Source organism: Beta vulgaris, chromosome 8 (assembly GCF_026745355.1).
Source record: "Beta vulgaris subsp. vulgaris cultivar EL10 chromosome 8, EL10.2, whole genome shotgun sequence".
In the NCBI taxonomy this organism is placed as follows: domain Eukaryota; kingdom Viridiplantae; phylum Streptophyta; class Magnoliopsida; order Caryophyllales; family Amaranthaceae; genus Beta; species Beta vulgaris.
The window spans coordinates 54,068,004-54,088,759 of record NC_079209.1 but is presented as its reverse complement, the minus strand read 5'-3'; the positions used below and the strand labels follow the sequence as shown (position 1 = coordinate 54,088,759).

At 33.5% G+C, this 20,756-nt stretch overlaps 2 protein-coding genes across 2 annotated transcripts; both read right to left on the bottom strand.

Moving 5' to 3' along the window:
- Window positions 1–338: 338 nt before the first annotated feature.
- On the bottom strand, window positions 339–3,201 carry LOC104901849 (hypothetical protein). The gene is made up of 4 exons (XM_010689476.4): window positions 2,892–3,201; window positions 2,234–2,482; window positions 1,991–2,131; window positions 339–700 (listed from the first exon to the last, which is right to left on the bottom strand). Exons 1-4 carry the CDS (start codon window positions 2,892–2,894, stop codon window positions 353–355), a joined length of 741 nt encoding a protein of 246 aa, XP_010687778.1. The 5' UTR covers window positions 2,895–3,201; the 3' UTR covers window positions 339–352.
- A 5,600-nt stretch (window positions 3,202–8,801) lies between these two features.
- LOC104901847 (hypothetical protein) lies at window positions 8,802–20,742 on the bottom strand. The gene is made up of 9 exons (XM_010689475.4): window positions 20,372–20,742; window positions 18,681–18,778; window positions 18,452–18,592; window positions 18,030–18,111; window positions 17,632–17,825; window positions 17,418–17,529; window positions 16,671–16,775; window positions 15,469–15,617; window positions 8,802–9,053 (listed from the first exon to the last, which is right to left on the bottom strand). Exons 1-8 carry the CDS (start codon window positions 20,528–20,530, stop codon window positions 15,489–15,491), a joined length of 1,020 nt encoding a protein of 339 aa, XP_010687777.2. The 5' UTR covers window positions 20,531–20,742; the 3' UTR covers window positions 8,802–9,053; window positions 15,469–15,488.
- Between the last annotated feature and the right edge of the window lie 14 nt (window positions 20,743–20,756).

Sequence of the window (20,756 nt, the reverse complement as noted above, 5' to 3'; positions counted from 1 at the left end):
GTCAATTTGGTGACTAATAAGGCATGTTATATTCGGCATAAAATAACTGGTCTGAACTGAATTAAATTGAATTGAATTTGACTGAACTGAAATGAAATGAATAGTGATATGTGAGAGTAAAAGTATTATCCAGAGTTGAACTGAACTGAACTGAAAATAAGTTGAGGAGAACATGCCCTAATTAGATGAAATTTGAACTTGTTGGTCCAATATATTATAATTAATCTCAATAATAAGCTCAATAAATCTTAAAAAGAAAGGGATAGGGAAAGAAGATTAAACTAAATACTCCTATAAATTTGAAGAGATTATTTGATGATTTATTTTTTTTTCATTTCTTTTAATTTGTTTTTTAACATAAAGGAGACCTATGAGGAATTCCTTTTCTTCTACTCATGCTTGTAGCCATATCTTCATCGGACACCTTATTTACTGATCTTCCACACACATATAATCCACTTCTCTTCTTCCGAACGATCTCGGACGTCGTGCATGCCACGCTCATGTTCTCGGAGTCCGATGAGCCGCAGTATGAGCTCATTGGCTCGTCGCAGTCCACGATGGTGGAGTTAGGAGTTTCATTGGTCATTTCATCATCTCCCATGTCTTGAGGGTATAAGAAGTCCGGACTTAATTGCAACACTTTGCATATCCTTAAGTAGGGTGAAAGGTCTCTATTGTGTGTCAATACGAAATCCACCTAATAAGAATAAAATCATTAATTCATTAAAACATCATTCATGAATATATATTATTTAGCATATATAGTCTATAATAATTTCTAGAAGTATATATTTCTTAGAACGTACAATTCTCCATTATAGCAATCGGAGTCATTCTTTCTAACGCATAATTTCTTTATGAGTACTTATTATCAAGTGTAACATGTTACACTATATATAACGTATCGTGTAACATGCATAATGACATGCACTCCAACAAGAATGATATATGGGCTCTACAAATGACATGAATCTCATGTCATTTTGTCATTATTGCATGTAATTTGAGATCTTTTTACAAAAGAAATGGTAGTTTGTGCGTTACACGCATCCTAAATTATGGTGTAACAGTTACACTACGAATTTGTGTTTCTTTATAGGGAATATAGACGCCCAAATAAGGCACATCTCTTGCAAAGAATAGAAGAGATAAGAGTATCTCAATTTAAATAACAATCAAACTATTTAAACTATAATTTAGAGTTTTATCTAGGTGTAGAAACCACAACAATTCTCAACTAAACTAGAGAAACCCACTGATAGTGGGAGTTCTTCCCTAAGCTTCCATCTGATCCTTTCTTTCTAATTCACATGATTGACCTACTATATAATAACATTCCTTATATTTTTGTAACATCTTTCTAGCATAAAATATAAAAGACCTTGAATCAAAGCTCAAACAACCAAGTAACCCACTATATATTCCATTATTTGATCAATTAAACATTCAAGGTACAGAATTATTCTCTTAGATTGGAAGTTTAATCTAGTTGTTTCCAGTTAATCTTTCTATGTTCTACGCATAATTCAGCATTAAAATCCAATATATATATAAGTTTTCATAATTTAGATTGAATAATCTCAGAATAGTATTATACTTTGGTAATTCTAAGCAAGAAACTGACTATATTTCGGTCGCAATTTCACTGTGTTGTCAATTAAGCGCCAAAGTCCAAGTTCCAACAACTTTAGTGATTCTAAGCAAGAGATTAACTATATGATTAAAGAAACATCATATTCTTGCATAATATTATTAGTAGTTTAGTACATACATGTATATATTTGTTTAGGCTAACATAATAGACACAGAATATATACAAAAAAAAGAGAGAAAATCATACTAACATGACATGAAATTATTATCCTACCTCCGTTTTTTATTATGTGCAACGATTTGATATAAAGTAGAGATCAGAAAAAATGTCTAATTATTGTAAATAATAGAAAACGGAGGTAGTATAAACCAAGTAAGTGCATAATTGTTTTACCTTGCACCCTAAAGAGCAATGAATATATGGTTCTTGGAGACTTCTATCACAAGAAGTGCAATAATTTCCAGCTCCTTTAAACTGCCTATTTTGAGGCCTTTTCTTGATGAAAATCACTTTGGCGCTATTAATTGTATAAGCCTAAGTAATTAGGAGGCAAAATTAAGAAGAATTAGCAACAAAATTAAACTGAATTATGGATTATTTAAAACATCAAGAGAATTATTTTGATAATACACCAACCTGAACATTAGAACAATCAATAAGCTTCTCAAGGTCTTCCAACCTAATAACATCATGGTAGACATATCGACGAATTTGAATAAGACGGTGAAAGCGATGCATGGACAAACAATGAGGGCAAAGACTAGTGCAACAATCTAAGCAAAGTACGTTCTTCTCATTCTTCTTTGCTGTCTCATGAGCTGGGCAATTCACAAAGAATTTTTGGGTGTAAAGTGCATCTAACCATGCTGGCTTTCCATTATAACCCTATGTTCCAAAAACAAAATCCAAAGAAATTTAATGTTATTATGTAGATAAAATAAAATATAGATGATATATATGCATGATTATGCATCATATGAAGTTGAGCTAATCAAAATTCCAATAGTTTTGAAGTTTTCCCTTCAAAGAAATTATAACTCTCCAAATGAATATATCAATGATATATATATATATGAACTTTGCTCTAGCTAATCAAAATTCCGCAAAATGTAAAGAATTCCCCAAAAGAAAACCAATTATGAAAATTACACATAGAACATCCTTTAAAACACTAAATTAAAGATAATTTGTTGCTATTTCTTATCGTTATAATATAAATGAGCTTGAAACTAGTAAAACTTCGAAATTCGCAGAACATAAATATAAACAAAGGTAGAAAATTGAACGCACGCACCATGATCACAAGCAATAAACCAATATGAAATAGATAATTCTCTTAAGAATCGGCTGAACCAAAAGCTTAATTAGTAGTGATAGATATAGTAGTAATATGAGTGAAAATGGAGGAAGTGACAAAGTGGAAGAGGGGTTTTTAGGGCAAGAAGATAGGGGAGTATTTATGGGAAGATCACAAGAGAGGAAATGGGTGTTAATTTTATATTCCTTGGGAAGTGAGACAACATATTGTCAAGGAGAAGGGGAGGAAGAGACTTAGCTTTATTTTTTTAAGAGAGAGAGAAAGATATGAGGAGAACGTGCGAGGTGTTTCCGTGTCTCCCATTCACTAACTTCCTTTAATATTAAGGGGGCCTAATTTTTGCTTGCTCATCACCTTGGCAAAAGAGCTCTTTTTAAGCCCTAAAAACTAAATAAACCAAAGTTTTAATTTCATCTTTTTTTTATGTCTCTCTCTTCTTCTTGAAGGAGCTGCCCTACTAGTAAAAATAAAATTGTCCCCGTTTTCTATCTGTCTTTTTTGATTCCATCTCCTAAGTAATCAAATAGTACATATTTTACTACTATAGTAAGTAGTTGTAGGGTTAGAGTTTGTAATTTTGGTAGCCACTTTCTTTTTATTTTGTTGTCTTGGTCTTTGAGATCGATGAATGAATGCAAAAAAAGACACCAATTCATTTCAAGTGGTGAACGTGATTTACCATATGAATAAGACACAAAAGTACATATCAAGTGGTAAATGATATTATATGCTTCTTAGTTCTTACCCTTGATTATTTTTTTTTACTTTATTACTTTCTACTACTCAACTTTGAAATTGGGAAAAATTAGTGCTTACTATTATTCAATTTGAATTATCTTATTTATACAAGAATTGTATCCGAAATTACATGATTTTATTTTTGAATCGTCTTCAAATGACCTAATTCATAATACTAATATGATTAACGTAGATTATGGTTATCATAATCTTTTGATATACAATAAAGTTGAAATGGTGCAAATTGAAACTAGTTAAATATCTCATCAACCGATAATGACCGAAATCATATATGTGTATGTATGTAGTTTGGGATTGAATCGTTTGGTCTTTTGATTGGTTTGAGAACCTGATTGAAGAAGTCTAAGTGAATTCGGACTCGAAGTTCTAATTTTGCACCTTCATTTGTATTCTCGGATATTAACTAGTTTAGACAATGAGCACTTTGAACTAGTATTCAGATCTAAAATCATATCATGTCTAAACTTGATAATCAAGTTAATAATTTGATTTGTCAAAAATAAAATTAATAATTTGATTTGATTATAGTTTGATTAATTCATTCGAAGTCATCTTATGACTAAATGACTGTTTACTCAACTTGAATTATTCTGGTTCAATTAATAATATTTGGGTTTACTGCGAATTAGTAAAACGCAAAATCGATTACAAATATTTTCAACTATGATCCCAAACTCCCTTTATATAGAGGATGGAAATATAAGAACTAGCAGATGACTCTTGATCTTAGTAAAATCTAGCTAGAAATGATAAATTAATATTTATTACTATACTAACAACATTAAATAAGTAGTAATTAACTAGAATACTAAACCGTCTAATTGAAATATGATATGTTTGTGGAAAACAAGCAATATACCACAAACTAGCAAAACCGCGGTAGAGGAAGCGAGTGAGATAGGAACGAATGAATAAATTTTCCAATTTTTTTCTTGTTTTACCTACAAGTTTTCTCATGATCAAAATTTGAAACCCACCACACATTTCTGAGCTCATGTCGTAACTGAGCTAGTACTCGATGGAAGGTACAATTGCTAAAGTTTAAATTAGCTGATTTGGCGTAATGACCTAGTACATAATCATGTTTAAGACATTGTCCTTGAACCCTTTCTAAGTCTTACTCCATATTCTTAAATCCAATCAAAAATTTAGATTTCATTTATATTTACATAAATGACATAATCATGTTAAAGACATTTGTCCTTGAACCCCTTCTATTATTTTTACTCCATTTTCTTAAATCCAATCAAAAATTCGATTTCATTTATATTTTACATAAATGTAGTTGACTCAAAAATTTCAATGGAAGGTAAATTTACTCCATTATATGATTTATCCTAGTAGTAGGCATCTTCTGTCTGACCATTTTATTTCAAGACAAAATACGTAGAGGAACAAATTTTATTTTATTTTTAATAAAAAAAGTACGTAGAGGAACAAATATGTATGACTCAAATCTAGAAATCTGAAAAACTAGGTTGAAAAGAACCAAAGTTCTGCTGCATATATAGCTTAATATAATCCTATTATTCTTTTATCAGATTCATTCAAATAAATCCGAGTTTGAAATGAACTGGCCATCAAAATAAAAGTTTCGAATGAACTGAAATTGGCTCGTCTTACAACCTTCAATATTTTGCAATATATAAGATATTATCCACCGCCAATGATATGCTGTTTAACGCAGTAAGATCTATTGGTCAATGTGTAATGTTGGCCACACAATAAACATTTTTTTCTGCCAAGCAATTACTACCACTTGTATGCAACCAAAATTTACTCCTACTTGTGTAACTAATGATAACACATTTAATTCTAGTAGTGTTAGCACCAAAAGAAAACAACATTTAATTCTAGTGTAGATTAATTATGTTATCCCCTTCTTAGCATGAGGTTGTCATTTGTCAAACGTTTCTGCCAGTTAAATTTTGCCAATTTGTCAAAAACACTTCCTAGATAAACAGGAATTGTGGCCAACTGATTGTTGCCATGGTTGGGAGAAGTTCCTTATGTAGTGCCTGATTACATATTTGGCTTACATGACTCATTCAATTATTTATTTCTAATGCTTATATAGGTTTGGGCAGGTTATTTGATTATTAGGGTGGTTAATTAACTGAAAGCACATTATTAGTATTATTGTTTTTTTAATACTATTAGTATGTTTAGTTTGATTTAGTTTATTTAATCAAGTTCAATCTAAAAAAATAAGATATAAATGACCTTTTAACTCGCCAAAAAAGAAAATGTATATATTGGAGTTCTTGTCAATTTGGCAAACCTAACAAAATCAAAATTGGCTCAGTAAAGCTCAATGATTGTTTTTATTAGCAGTATCGTTAAACACGAACTAAAATGTCAATACAGACAAATTAATGATGTTCTAGTTGATCAAACAAATATAAGAAAGTCAAGAACTGATTGCTAAACAAAGCTAAAAAGATTCATGAAGTATGAAATCACCTGTCCAATACAAATTCACCATTGTACCCGTAGTAGTCTACTATATGTATAATAATCACATTCTATTTAAGATTCCTTTATTTAACCGAGTGACAATAGGAGGTTGATTTATGATAACTGAATAAGAGCTACGCACTTGGGAATTTTGGACATTATGATTCAAATAACATTCTATTTAAGATTCCTTTATTATTATTTTTTTGCCCTTAACCGAGTCAAATCATTACATTTAATGTCAACTAGTAACTTTTAGATAAAATTTGATCAATTTCCGCCAATAGTCGTAAAGTTATTTTGGCTTACTTTCAGAAATAATTTCGGCGCTTTGCCAAACATAAGGGCAGTATTTCTTGGCATGTGGTACTTGTACAACTACATTGCATGATCAGCCAATAATCTTAACATAACCGAGTACCATAAGAATGACATATACGAGGAAATCCTGCTATGGTTCCTAGGGAATCAAACATGACAACATTTTAACTAACTACTCCACTAATCTCTTTTTGCTCGTAATAATGCGCCTCTTCTTGTGAAATGTTATAGACAAACCCAACTCATTTAAGCACTAATTACTGAGCAATTCCATATTATTGTATAGTTCTTTTTCTATTTTTTTTTTTGTTAAAATACTAGTACATTATATGACTATAATTTTTAACTTTGTCATATTGTGGTTATTGGCTTCTTCAACTAATTTCAGGAAATCATCTTGACTATAGAATTTTTTTTCTTCTCCCTTGTTTTTGCCTTTACATTAGTATACAAAAAAGATATTTGAAGGCGACTCTCCAATTTGTCAATTGGGTTAATGGCGTTTCAACTCATTTGAGCTTCCAAAAGGGTATTGAGGCACAAAAGAATGTGCCTCTTCCAGGAAACATGGACGTAGAATCCCATGTGACAGAAGGTCAATGGGATTGGTCTTGTAGCGAATTCCTATTCTCGCGGTTACTTTATTTGTCGGCCCGTTTGTGAAATCAACCCTCTCCTCCCAGTCCTTTCGTCAGGGTTCTGGCGATCGTCATCTACCAGCAGAATAGTTTCACTACAGTTAACTATCAACTCAACCTTGCAGATCGAGCAGTTTTATCCTTGTTTAATCTATTTATGTTATTGTAATTGTTATGTAAGAGCGAGTATCGCTCAATTTAGTTTCTTTGCGTTTGTTGGGTTGTATTAACGCTAGGTTGTACTTTATTTTTAATTAATGCACATTTTTTCATTGTAAAAAAAGAAAAAAAAAACTATTTGACTTTAGTATAAGTTTTTCATTTCAAAGAAGGCTTTGAAATGTCTCCCATGCATGATTACTTATCGAACTTTTCACATCTAAGTTTTAGTACTTATTGGCTTTTCATCTCTCATCATAACTCGTCTAGATATATATATATAAAAAAAAAATTATATTTTTGTTTGGTTGTAATCTAGTAATTATTGAAGTCTATTTCATGTTGGTAGAATAACCAATTAATAGATAAAATTTTCCTAAAATAATATAGTTGTAGTTGCTTTTACCTTCTTTTAGGCTCCGTTTGGTAGGGCGTAAAATATTTTCAGTGTAAAATGATTTTCATGGAAAATAATTTACAATGGAAATCACAATTCCAAATTTAGTTTTCCGTTGTTTGGTTCAATGTAAAAAAAAATGATGAAATGAAAGGAAAATGAAAGGGAAAGTAAGGAGGTAGTGAGAGGAGTGTACAAGAGAAAGAAGGAAAATAGTTTTCCCTTCATTTTGAAAGGAAAATGGTTTTCCATCCTTGGGAGAGTAATTTTACCCCAAGGGAAAATGGTTTTACACTCTTTTGCCAACCAAACAATGTAAAACTGAAAATAGAGGAAAACAGTTTTCCGGGAAAACGTTTTACGCCCTACCAAACGGAGCCTTAGTGCTTGACAATTGTCGAAAAACGAAAAATGGAAAAAGAAAGAAAAGAAATGAAGTGAGACATGTCAACCCTGTCGCCGCAATAAGATCTAGTTGGATTAGAATAACTGAATAAGAGAGATGATGAAGCTAAAGAATGGAATTGATATGCTAATTTAATTTGCTATATTAGAATATAGTATCACTTATTGTTTGATTGGTTGGTCAATGAACAATGTTTCAAGCTGTCAAGAAAACTGATGTATAGAAAATCCAAGAGGTTAGTCGTATAAACTTGAAACAATACATTATATGCGTTAAGCACTAATTTACTATTATTTTTTAGTAAAAATATTGTCAAGCAACAGCTAATAGCCTAATGATATCGACATTATCTTCGATTTCAAAAGTCTTAGAATTGAGTCTCATCCCTTATAAGAAGGATCTCCATATTCCTTCCTACTTTGTAATGCACTCGAACTTACCTTATAAAAAAGAAAAATAGTAAAGACATGTTCACACTCACACCCCTGAACTAATAAACATTTCTCTAAATTTTACTTATTAGAAGTGCAATTATACGGAACTTCTATATACAATTAACTTTATGAACAATTTCCCCTCAAAAAAAAAAAAAAAAAACTTTATGAACAATTTTTCGCATATATTATTACGCAATTGACATTTTGTTTGTTTTCGCATGCATCCCATGCATATAGGACTAATTTTACTTATTAGAAGTGCATTTATACGGAACTTCTATATGTAATTAAGGTGAAAAGAATACTACATAGTTTACAAATCAGAAAACAACCAATCTGCTAATTGATATCGAAAATATCTTTGAAATTAATTCTTGATATTGAAAATTACAAATTGATATTAATACATATATTACATATATATACTTGCATCACCATGTCACCATTTTGATGTAGTGTCTAAATAAACTAACTTGTATACACTATACAGTATACTCAGCGAGAAGAAAAGGCCTTCATCTTGTATTAATTACTCCATCAGATCTGACATGCCATATACTTTTCCTGTTACAAGAGAAAATTCTTATGATCTTACTATTGAGCTTAATAAAGAGGTCGTTTCATCGACATTCAACAACAAAATATAAAAGGAAAAAAATTCTCTGATGAGGCATCAACATCGACAGTGATATTTCATAGCATTTCAATTGCCATTGATATTGCAACTGCTTTTACCACTACAATTTTTTAAGGAAAACTAGATGAGACATTTGACAAATAGTTAATACTCAACTACATTAGTAACCTAGCATGAATCAGGCCTTTAATGAGTATAGGGTGGTCAAGATGAATCTACCTTATCCTTGACCAATAAAAACTTGCAGGAAGTTGTATATCAATAATTCAGAAAAGGTATATCCATTTATCTTTAAGAATTTACATCATTATAGTTGAGGCGTATTGGGTCTTTGCGTGAATGAACCTGTGCGAGAACAATTTAGAGGAAATTCTTCTTACTATGAGTTCCCAAGAGAGGGCCCAAAAAAAAATAGTTAATTTAGTTGGTAATATATTTTGTGGGCATGGTATCCAATCTAACTAAAAGACAATAATATGCACATAATTAAATATGTAAGGTTTCTACACTATGCATTGGAGTTACCATCCCCTCCACATCACAAGAAACCCAATCCCCTGTAGATGGCAAACCTATGTATTACCATAAAGAAAGTACTCTATGTACCAACCAGTTAATGAAACCTGATCACATCTTTAAAGGTGTAACTAACAATAGAAAATCATTTTTCCACCATTGGCATCACTATCATCTATAGGCATGTCATATATTGATACTGGTATTTGAGGTAAAAAAAGATAACCGGTAAAGTCTTAACTGTGAAGTTATCTACTGCCATAGAGCGAAGGTTTGAGGCATGATGTCAAAACAAAACCGCAACATATCATATCGCCCGTGTCGTAAAGGTTTTCAATCTACCGAACTAATATTACCCACATCGTGAAGGTGTAATAAAAACCGCATTTTAGCTGGGTTTTACAGATACTTCATGGTTTAAGCCGATATTCAGCGGTACAACAACCACATCATCCCTATTCCCGCACCACTGTGACCGTTACCGTATCCGTGACCGAAACCGAAACCGTATTTTCAAACTATGGTTCGAGGTGGGAAAAAGAGACTATTTGACAAAATTTTAGTTAAGTTCAGCTAAACAAACAAGAGACAAAAGGATTATAAGTACCACACACACCAAGTAAAGTAACAAAAAATGTTCCAAAAGAGGGTGTACTAAAGTTCTACCATAACAATTGCAGCATACAACTTGATTTTAATAGCAAAACACAGAGAAGTACACGTGTGTCTACCATATGTAATGAAATCTAGCTTTCTTCTTTTACCACTTTTTAGTCATTAAAAGGCCAAGGAAGGTATAAAAATATCTCTGCTTCTACTCCACAGTCCACATAATGCAAAAGCAAAAAAATAGGTAAAGCAAAGTAGCTGCAAATTGCAAATAAAAGGGTTTGTTTAAGAAAGAAATCAAAGAAAAACTGGTAAGTTAGGAAAAGGCCATTTTTCAGTTCTGAAAGAAAACCTACTATTAAGACAGAGAGTAGCAGAAGAGTTGCCAACCCCACGTGCCATGAAAAGCCGAAAGGAAGAGAGGAGGTATTATTGCATGGATGATCCTCACGTGCAAGGGATCCAATGCCCTCTTAACTTACTACTAGTTACTTCTTTCCCAAAAGACATGAATATATACATTTAGTAGTAGTATGTTTTTACTTAATATTAATGTATTCATGAGCTTAGCTTATATGAGTGGTCCTTGAACTCTTCAAATATTCCTCATTTTTTACTTCATTCATAATTATTATACTACCTTATAACATGGTTTTGTTTCTACTATGTCATTATTTTAATTTGGTCAATGGTCAAAGATCCATCTAACACAAAGTATAGACTATATAGATTATAGAGGGGAGATAGATAGATGATCATCATCATTATCTTCTTCATGATGGTTAATAGAGATGCTGAAGAGTATGGAATTGGGAGAACTAGCTAGTAGTAATGAACTGAGATTTTGAGACACAGTTGGTTTTGGCCCGATGAAACAACCCATCAAATTTTCCGTTACATGTAAGTTGGGATCAGTTGTTCAACTTTGAAAAAGAACTAGGAAGAATGACTAATATATACGTCTGGTCAGCTACTCCATCTACTATTCATTGGTTTTAGAATGAAATTAAAAGTAGGTCAAGTCTTTCAGTCCTGGATTGTATGCTCGTAAATCGCTAGCGCCTCGTTTAGTAATCGTTAATAAATTGCGGTAATGGGAATGAATTAAAAGTGTAATTTAATTAAGGAAGCACCCTTAAAATCTCCATGGACAGACAATCTCACCCCTAAACTTGTGTTTTTGTCTCCAAGGGGAAGCAATTTTCATTACCGCCTACAAGGTGGTATTGGATGAGAATGAAAATTCAAGAAGGAAAGTGAACACTTTACGACATATTAGCATTACCATGGAATAAACAATGATATTCTTCACAAATTTACACACAAATTCATTCCCATTACCACCATTTATAACTAACTACCAAAAACCGTAGGATTCATGGAGAAGCTAAGGTATTCAAACTGGTTGTACCTTAACTAAAGTTTTCCTAGCAGTTAAGACACAAGTGCTATTAGGCGGCTGACATATTAAGAGCTTTCTAGCACAGATTCTATGATGCTAATTTCACAATTAAAACTGTATTTGGCATACATTTTCTCTATTGCTTTTGACTTTTGAGTAGTAAAGATAAAGCAATCTAAACCATTCTTTCAGCCCCATTACCACCCAAAGAAAAACACGTACAAAATGTGAACATCAATTTTTGCATCAGTAGAATATTTTTAAGAGAACCTAATTTCTTACAGATATCTTACAAATTTCACTTGAATATGTTAAAATGTTCCTTAATTTTGTCGAATGCAAATAAGTATAACAGTGTCCTAGTAGAGAACATAATTTCTTCATCCTCCGCGTTATATCGGGTTTAAGGCGAGCAGAAAAATTCAAAATTCTAAAACTTGACACCATGTTAAACAAAGCCACAAATTCTTAAAATTATACCCCGTGGTTCTTTTTTATGTTCCTAGTTTTTTTTTCCTCTTTATAAGATTCCAACTAGGAACATCAAAAGGGAATAATTGGGTACGTGTTTTTCCCTCGATGAAGTATTATTTAGTAACCAACACAGATTTCTTACTCTTGATAGAATTTGTGGCGCACACGGAAGTTTTGATGGACTCGAATAGTATCATAAAATTGCATTTTCATTGATAATTAATTGTACAAGTATGTTTGTGAGAGCTCATGTCTCTCATTTACCTTGGTAGAACAAACCCTTTGTTTCTACCTTTCCTAATATCTTGTGTGGAGCTCACTTTGTTTGGCTCTCTTTCATTTGAGCTCATCTTTCATCTCATACAACTATTACATATTTATACTAGTTACATACTTAACTCTAGAATTTTCTATAATAATCTAATGCGAGATACTTCTACCTACAAATATCTCTAGATATTTCTACAATTTGATATCTCTAGACTTTTCCACATCATTCTTCTAACTTAGAATTTTAACAAAATATATCTAGATACATCACTTAATTTTTCCATTTAATACAAGATTTTTCTAGAATACATTAAATATTTTCTTAGAATTTATATCACTCACCTAGAATTTTCTAGATTAATCTTCAACAACTCCACATAAGAGCTTTTGTTGATAAACCCTCCTTAAAAGATAAATTATCCATAACCACAAGGTACCATAAACATGGGTCTCAAATGAATATATACTTTCATGGAATTAAGTTAATTACCTGAAATAAGTAACGAATTAAGTACTCAATTTCGGAATCTTAAACTTTGAGCCAAAGAAGATGTAAATTCAGTCTAAAAAAAAGATGAATTTGGAGTAAAAAAAAAAAAAAAGAATTTTAAATTATGTTTAGGAGGGTAATTATGGTACTGAAGAGTAAGAAAGATGGGTTTATACAAAATTAAAGTAGTACTACTACATGAGGAAAACATAAGGTATCCTGATATGAGATGCAGAGGGGATCTCTATGCAACTCACTCTTCCTCTCAGTTTTTTCAGACTCATAAACTTTGTTCTGTTATAAAAATGGCCATTTTTTTTAATGTATGATTATAGTCCTACACATGTGCTCTCCTAAATTTTACCAGTTTACATGCCCCTCTTTTGTCCTTCAAAAGGATCTCACATGACAGAGCCTTTCACTGGGTCAGTAATCAGCTGTCCTTAAACTTAGTCAATGTGTTTTTATCTTTTCAAAAAGAGATCAAGACGAGCTGAGTTAGTTTACTGTGCTGATTATGTTCACTAATCATATCTTTTAATTAATTATTAGAAAATGCTTAATCCCACTTGACAAGGCTTAATGCTGCTTGTTGTAATCATCTTTCTAGTTCACATTCACAATTCTCACTCTAGAGACTTTGAGGTTACACCACATTTTGTAAAACACACATACTCAAAGCCTCTACTTGGCTCATGAAGACAAGTTCCTGTGAGCCTATGGAGAACTTCAGCCCACGGGGATATCCAAGCCCAAAGGCTGGAAATTGGTATTACACCCAGCCTAAGTTACTCGAATTCTTCATCTTACCTCACATACCTATGGCGGAACTTCAACAGTACTCCAACATACTTTCATATTTAGGATATGTCCAACGCAAGCTTTTGAGGTAGTTTTTAGTATTTTAACTGAGTCAAAACACTAATTAGCAAAAATAGGAGGGTTTAGTTAGGTAGTGGTGTAGGTAGCATAGAAGTAGCGTTTTAGTAGTGGTTATCAATACCTAAAATTTGTAGCTTTTGGGGTAGTGGTTAGTGGTGTATAAATTTTACATCAAAGTTTTATTCAAGTTATTGATTAATTATTTGTAAGCAACTATTTTGACAGCTTCTTTCACCGAACATCAATATTTTATACCATTATCTTTACAGCTAACAACTACACACCAACACAGGTAACAACTATTCTCACAACTAAAAGTTACAACTACAACTACCGTTGCGAACACCCCTTTATATTTGGACCGAAAACAAGGAAATTTCTGCAACAAAGTGCCAAATCTAACCCTTGGACATATGCTCATGTCTTAAATGAGTTTCCAAGTCCGGACTATATAGCACCTTATATATATTTAAGATTTCTAAGGTTGGAAGGTGGGAGCTTTACCGTTGAGCTCTTACGTGATCCTTTTGATTCTAAACTATACCAGCCTCCATTCATACTCCACGAAAAGAAAAGAAATAAAACCTATCTTCACTACTGCATGCTACTTAAATTGACACAAGTCATCCGATTAATGAGTAACCTTGTCTTGTTGAAGGAAAAAGCACGAAGGGTAATATACATGAAAATGGAGAGCCACTTCGAACCAAGGTGTAAATTTTGTTAGCCATTTGTTTCCTAACATAACTGTAATTCGAAGTAATGACAAGAAAAGGAATACAAAAACCAGTATTATGAAAGGAATCCGAAGAACAGAATGCATAAGCAAGTTGGAAATTCTATTTTCCATTGGCATATAATGGCACTTCAACGTTAGGTGATGTAATTGAGAAGGAAAAATATAGATCCTCTTAGAAAACACAAAAGATAACAATAACAACCAGTAGACATTGGTCATTAAAATCCTCAATATCCTTAAACAAGCACTTCAACTAGCTATTGTTAAGTTATTAAATTAATATAAATAAACGATTCACCGGCATTGTCATAGATTCCCAAACTAGGCCAAATGTGAAAGATGTAACACTAAGTGACCGATATCTATAGACTCCATACAAGCTTAGGCGCTCAAGGGAGTAGAGTGAAAGCTGGGAATGGAAACCGAGAACCAGCAACTTATATTTCAAGAGACTAGGCATAATCTAATGTAGGCATCCACGTCAGCATTCGAAGCCTTGGAAAGTGGGTAATCTCTGACATATTAACCTTTTAATGTGGGGTCTAGACTTGTAAGCTAGAATCTTAGAACTGATAGAGACCCTATAAATTCTCATGCATATTAGGGAGATCTCTTGGTCTGCCTACAAGCACTCAGGAATGGCGCACACAAAGCTCTAGTAGCTTCAGTGCTGCTTTATTGCATTAATTTAATCACCTCTCCTGAACTCACGGGAATCATTAGTTTATAACTCTTAATCAGCTAACTGTACCGTTCCTCTGACCATAACCCTGACATTATTAGCCACAAATTAAGGTTATAATACTATTTTAATAATAACTACTATAAATCACAATGATGGGTAATGGGTTAAAGGCTATACTGTCTTATTTCAAAACCTGTGTCATCCTTTAGTCTTTTGACATCAAAATAACTAATTTTTTTATATAAAAAAAGGGGTGCAAAAGAAAGTTTACAGACCTTTCAGTCCAAGGCTGATATCAGGGCTTTCGTGCAGAGAACATGATGAATGATTGTTGAACCTTGCTTGAGTAGTCGACAAGACCGCAAGATTTACACAAGGCCTCAATCTCCTCCTCTATTAGGTAACTGTAGGTCTGGAGAATCCGCTGATGAAATTTAAATAACGATAAGGCAGTGCATCAAAGATTGATGATCCGCACCCCAGGAATCACATCAAAAATGGAATAAAAACCTAACAAGAAATCATATTGAAGGAAGAATTACAATAATTCAATTATTCAATCAGACATCTATGCCAAACTTATCATATTTGACTTGTGAGTTGTGAGAATAAAGAATCTGCTCCACTTCATGGCCAATTTTTCTTTTAAAAAGGGAAAAGAAAGAAGATTTACATGGATTTAGCAGTTCAGGTTTCCCAATTCAGACTTCTTGCATTATAGCAATTCTAATAGGAAGAAAGCAGCTAATTTCAAATAATATGATATTAGCTGGCTTCAAAACATGCATCTAGAGACTAGAGTACAATGTTATCAGTCTTGTCCATATTAACACGTTTCCTTCAACCAACGTACCCCTCATAGTCTAAGGGTACACATACATTTGTCTTGACAGTTGACACTGACCTCATCCAAAGACATGCCGACTTAATGTAGTTATGTTAATATGAAGAGTAGCCTCAGTAAAACTAACAGATGAATAGAGTTCAGCATAACCTGAGTAAATTTACCATATGTTTTGACAACAGTTTTCCATGGAGGAGCAAGGAAAGGGACGGAAGATTTCACTTGAAAATATATTCAACTTTGGAAGGAGTGCAAAAATTAGAATGAGGGATATTATCCCTTTTATTTTATACCTTCCAGTTCCAGAATCTAACATCCAAACGAGAAAATTCAATACCCTACCATCCCTTCCCCTTCTGTCCAACTCCCCTCTTCCAAACAAACTATTAATGCACAGAAATCCCAATTTCTTGTAGTTGTCCTCAAAATATAAGAGTAGCTTCAGCAAAGATGATCAAGTGAGTTCCCCATTACTAGATAGAGGATTTAACAATCAGTACAAGGCTAGCAAACCAAAAGAAAGAACCATAGCGAGAAAATCTTAGGAGTCAAGTACTCACAATAAGAAAGGAGGCAACTCAAACATCACATAAGTACAAGCAAGAGTTACAATACAAGCAACAAAATTATTACCTCTCTTAAAGGCCTTAGTAGAGGAGGTGTTGAAGCTGTGTATCTGAGAAAAGTGGTTCCCACGAAAACGCCTCCACTTCGCAGTACACGAGTGATGTCAGCAATCTAACATATATACCATCACTTAGAGCATATAATTGATGTCCAAAAGAATTTATGAAAATCTAACTACAGTAAGAGCAAAATATGCATATAGTTGAGACATCATATCCAAGGAAAAAACAATTGAAGATAACAGGTAATAACATATCACAGTGAGTGACGAGACTCCACTTGTAAAGAGCAAAGATCTCTTTTTTTACCAAGTGTATAGCTACCAGGTGTAAGCGCAACTGCGCAACTTAATACAAGGAGATCTACTCCCACCTCTCAAAAGTTAACATGGAGACTACTTCCATTCATCAACAACATCAAGTAAAATTCTAATATATGTAGTAATTATTGAAGATCCAGTCCCCTTGACCGAACTGAAATCCTTTGAGAATTCTGCTCGTATGCAAGTTGAAAGGAGAGACTTGTGTTCCATACAACATACCATAGGAAATACTTGATCTCATCTTGCACAGTATGTGGCACAGAAGGGAATACTTTCATTTTCTTCATCAAACATACATGTTTTAGAAAAAGAGAAGCAAGAATACTTGCATGGGTACATCTTGTGAAGTCATTTTTAAGTCATCTTTATGAGGATAGTCCTAAATGGACCTGAAAAAATCAGTATGGCAACTTGCAAGATGGAGAACTTACAGCATTTGAAGGAGATGGCCAGCAATGTAAGGCAGCACCAGCATGAACAGCATCGATTGAAGCTGATGGGAAGGGTAGCCTAGCAACATCTGCCCTCACAAGAGCAAGATTACTGCAAAGTTACTCATGACTAACAGTAAGCGAAGCAGCCATGGTGATCAATAATCAAAGCTAAATCGATATAGACATGCAAACAAAGAAAGATAAATGTTACTTGGATAGAGCGGGACCCTCCTTCTTAGTAAAATCATAACATTGGCGAAGCATATTTTCAGAGAAGTCGAGAGCAATCACCCCAGAATAGGTTCCACACTCAGCGAATTTTCGAGAGAACAGCCCACTTCCACAGCTAACATCAACTAGTAGGCCACCTTCAGCTGGTTTGAAGTATTCTTGAGCCATTTTAAACTGCAATTGATGCAGAAGAAGAGTATTCCATGTAATAGACTAGGTAATGACTGCATAGAAACACCTGAGTAAAAGGTCTCTAACAGTCCTGTAATAGCTAATGAATAATGTAGTATTGTAACATTTCCTCTGATCTCTCTGTCCACTTTTGGAAATAAGTTGAATGTTGTCTTTTTGCAAAGAGGTACAAGAACGAGGACTAACCTCTTCCTCTAGACCTGGAAAACCACTTCGGTTGAAATTTTGACGCCAACCCCGTTCATACAGAAAAGACACAACTGGACTCCTGTATTGTTGAAGAAGTGGAATGACAATTAACTCAGAGAGCTAACCAAGTCGTTGGCTTGAGAATAAAAAAGGCGGAAAATTACAAGGACAAAGGAGGATGAATAATCTAAACAAAGATGACAAAAGGCTAAATTTACTTGTTCTCATGAAAGGTCAAGTCAAAGAAAAAGATGCAGAAGAGAGCTGTATAACATCACAACTTAAGTTTAAAATAGATATGTTTCATAAATACTATCAAAAGTGCCTATCTATCAATTAGGAAAAAACTGGCGACAAGCTATGATGCAAAACCTTAATTCAAATATAAGAACAAAAGCCAAATAGTTCTGAACATATACCGAAATAGTTCTGTGCTAGTTGGTTTATTTTCTGAATACTCCTCTGAGCCTGCAGTTACTGTAAGATCCAAGTAAACGTTTTTACTTGAGTATGACTTGTTGCACGTTTGGCATTTAAATCCAGACCTATAAATTGCTTCCCTGAAAATCAGAGTACATGATGAAATAAGGGTCTCACACAATTAACATGCATGGCTTAAATGAAATCCTGCTCTGAACCTAAACTTACAAGTTCAAGCCTGGGGGACCTCTCCTCATTAAGGTTTCAAAGCATATTGGACAGGCCAGTAGATCATTTTGTACAGCAGAACTATTTGGAGTTTTTTCCTGCATTGCCAAACAGAAACATTATCAACCTTTAGTTTCCGACACCATCATAAGGTAAACCATCGACGACCTGCTTCCCAGAAGTAACGAACACTACATTTACCACAATGTCAAGCATTAAATTTATAAATGAAAATTTTGATTCTCAGGCTACACAACCATGCAACCACATCATTCTTGACTACAGTGTTTCACAAGTAGGACATGCTCAAACATCCATAAAAAGATCCTGACACAACCTCGGAACCTCCCCTTTTCCATAAACAGTGTTAGCCACTACCATAGTAATGAGCCATAAGCAGTATGCCTGTAATCCTGCAAAAACCATTACTTCCCTTTTCCGTCATATTCTCACTCTAACCACAGAAAATACTGATGGAATGGGTCTGAGATTGGTTCGACTATTACAAGGTTTTCCTTTGATGATATCATGTCATATCCTTAATTATGAGGAACTAAAATAATAAGACAACTATAGTAGAAGAGGGACAAGCAATTTAGTTAGCATGAAGTCAGTATGCTTATTTGGTAGTTTGACGAATTGCATATTCAACTAACATAATGGCTCGAGAAGCTAATCCCTAGAATGCTAGTTCAAATACAGTCTCTCACGTAGACTATGAGTGCTTAAGGGTAAGACCATATACATTTAGATCCAACATGCTCAATTGATACGGTAGTTGTTGACGTTCCTAGTTGCATTATAAACCATCAATTTGGGTTTTGACTTTTGATATCACAAACATTGCGAACATGCTTAGTGAATTGCTCATTAGACAAGCAAAATTTATGTATGTAATGTTGAAGTTGAAGTTTAACTTGTTTAATTTAGTTTTAGGTAGCTAATAGTTACTAGTAGCTATTCAGCCCCACTCCAATCATTATGCCAAACAAGATTACCAAAAGCATAGGATATTATCACACAATACCGGTAACTCCAATATGAAAATCTATACATAAGGTGTTGGCCAGTTGGCCTAGTGATACTTTCGGGATTCTACCCAACGAATTTCTTGCTGAATTGTTCCTGGCCTTCCTCTTGTAGGGATATCCATTTTTTTTACTTACAGTTTTTCTTCTACCTCTCTCTTTGCTTTGTGTTGTGTGTGAAAATATAGACTGAAATAAGCTTCTATTTATAGAACTTGGTAGGCATCACCTTTGATTCTAGGTACAAGCCTAACGACAGCAATGTTCGATTTCCCCTTTATTTCCCCGAACTTGCTAGGGCTTATTCTTACCTTAAATTAGGGGAGGGGGGAAAGCTCAATAATTTCCTTTCGAAACAATCAACTCGACCATGCACTCTCCCACCCAACACAACAGTCTCAGTTACCAACACTCCAACTTTTAACAAAAAAACAGGCGTCAAAAACAAACATGCTCGTTCATTCAATTCCCAAAATTCCAAAATGAACATGATTATAAAAGAAAACCCACAAAATTAGTGGCATTTCTTCTCTTATTCTAAACAAATAATCAGAAATTTCAAATTCTAATTATACCCAAAATCATAATAGTAAACAAGAATCAGAAGTAACAATAATAGCAAGAAAGTAATGGAAAAGAAGGTGTGTGTAAAGTAATTAATACCGATAAGTCAAGGGTGAGTGCTGCGCTTGCTTGTATTGAAAGGCGGGAACGAGAACGGAGGGAAGAAGAAAAAGGTGGAGGAAATAGGGAAAGTTGAGGACGAAGATGAAAATTCTTTGGAAGTAGAAATGAAAATGATGATGAAGATGAACAAGCCATGCTGATTGCTGATATTGCTATTGTCTTGCTACCTTTTCAGTTTTTAGCGATTTTGTATATGAATCAATATTGAATATGCTTCTGTGGAAGTAACCACCGCAACGTTTCAGTCCTCTGCTTTGCTAGTGTTTTTTTTTTTGTTTTTTTTGTTTTTTTGCTTGAAATATGGAAACTTTAAATTAAACGTTCGTGTCGACAAATCTTAGAGCATGAACAATGGGTTGGT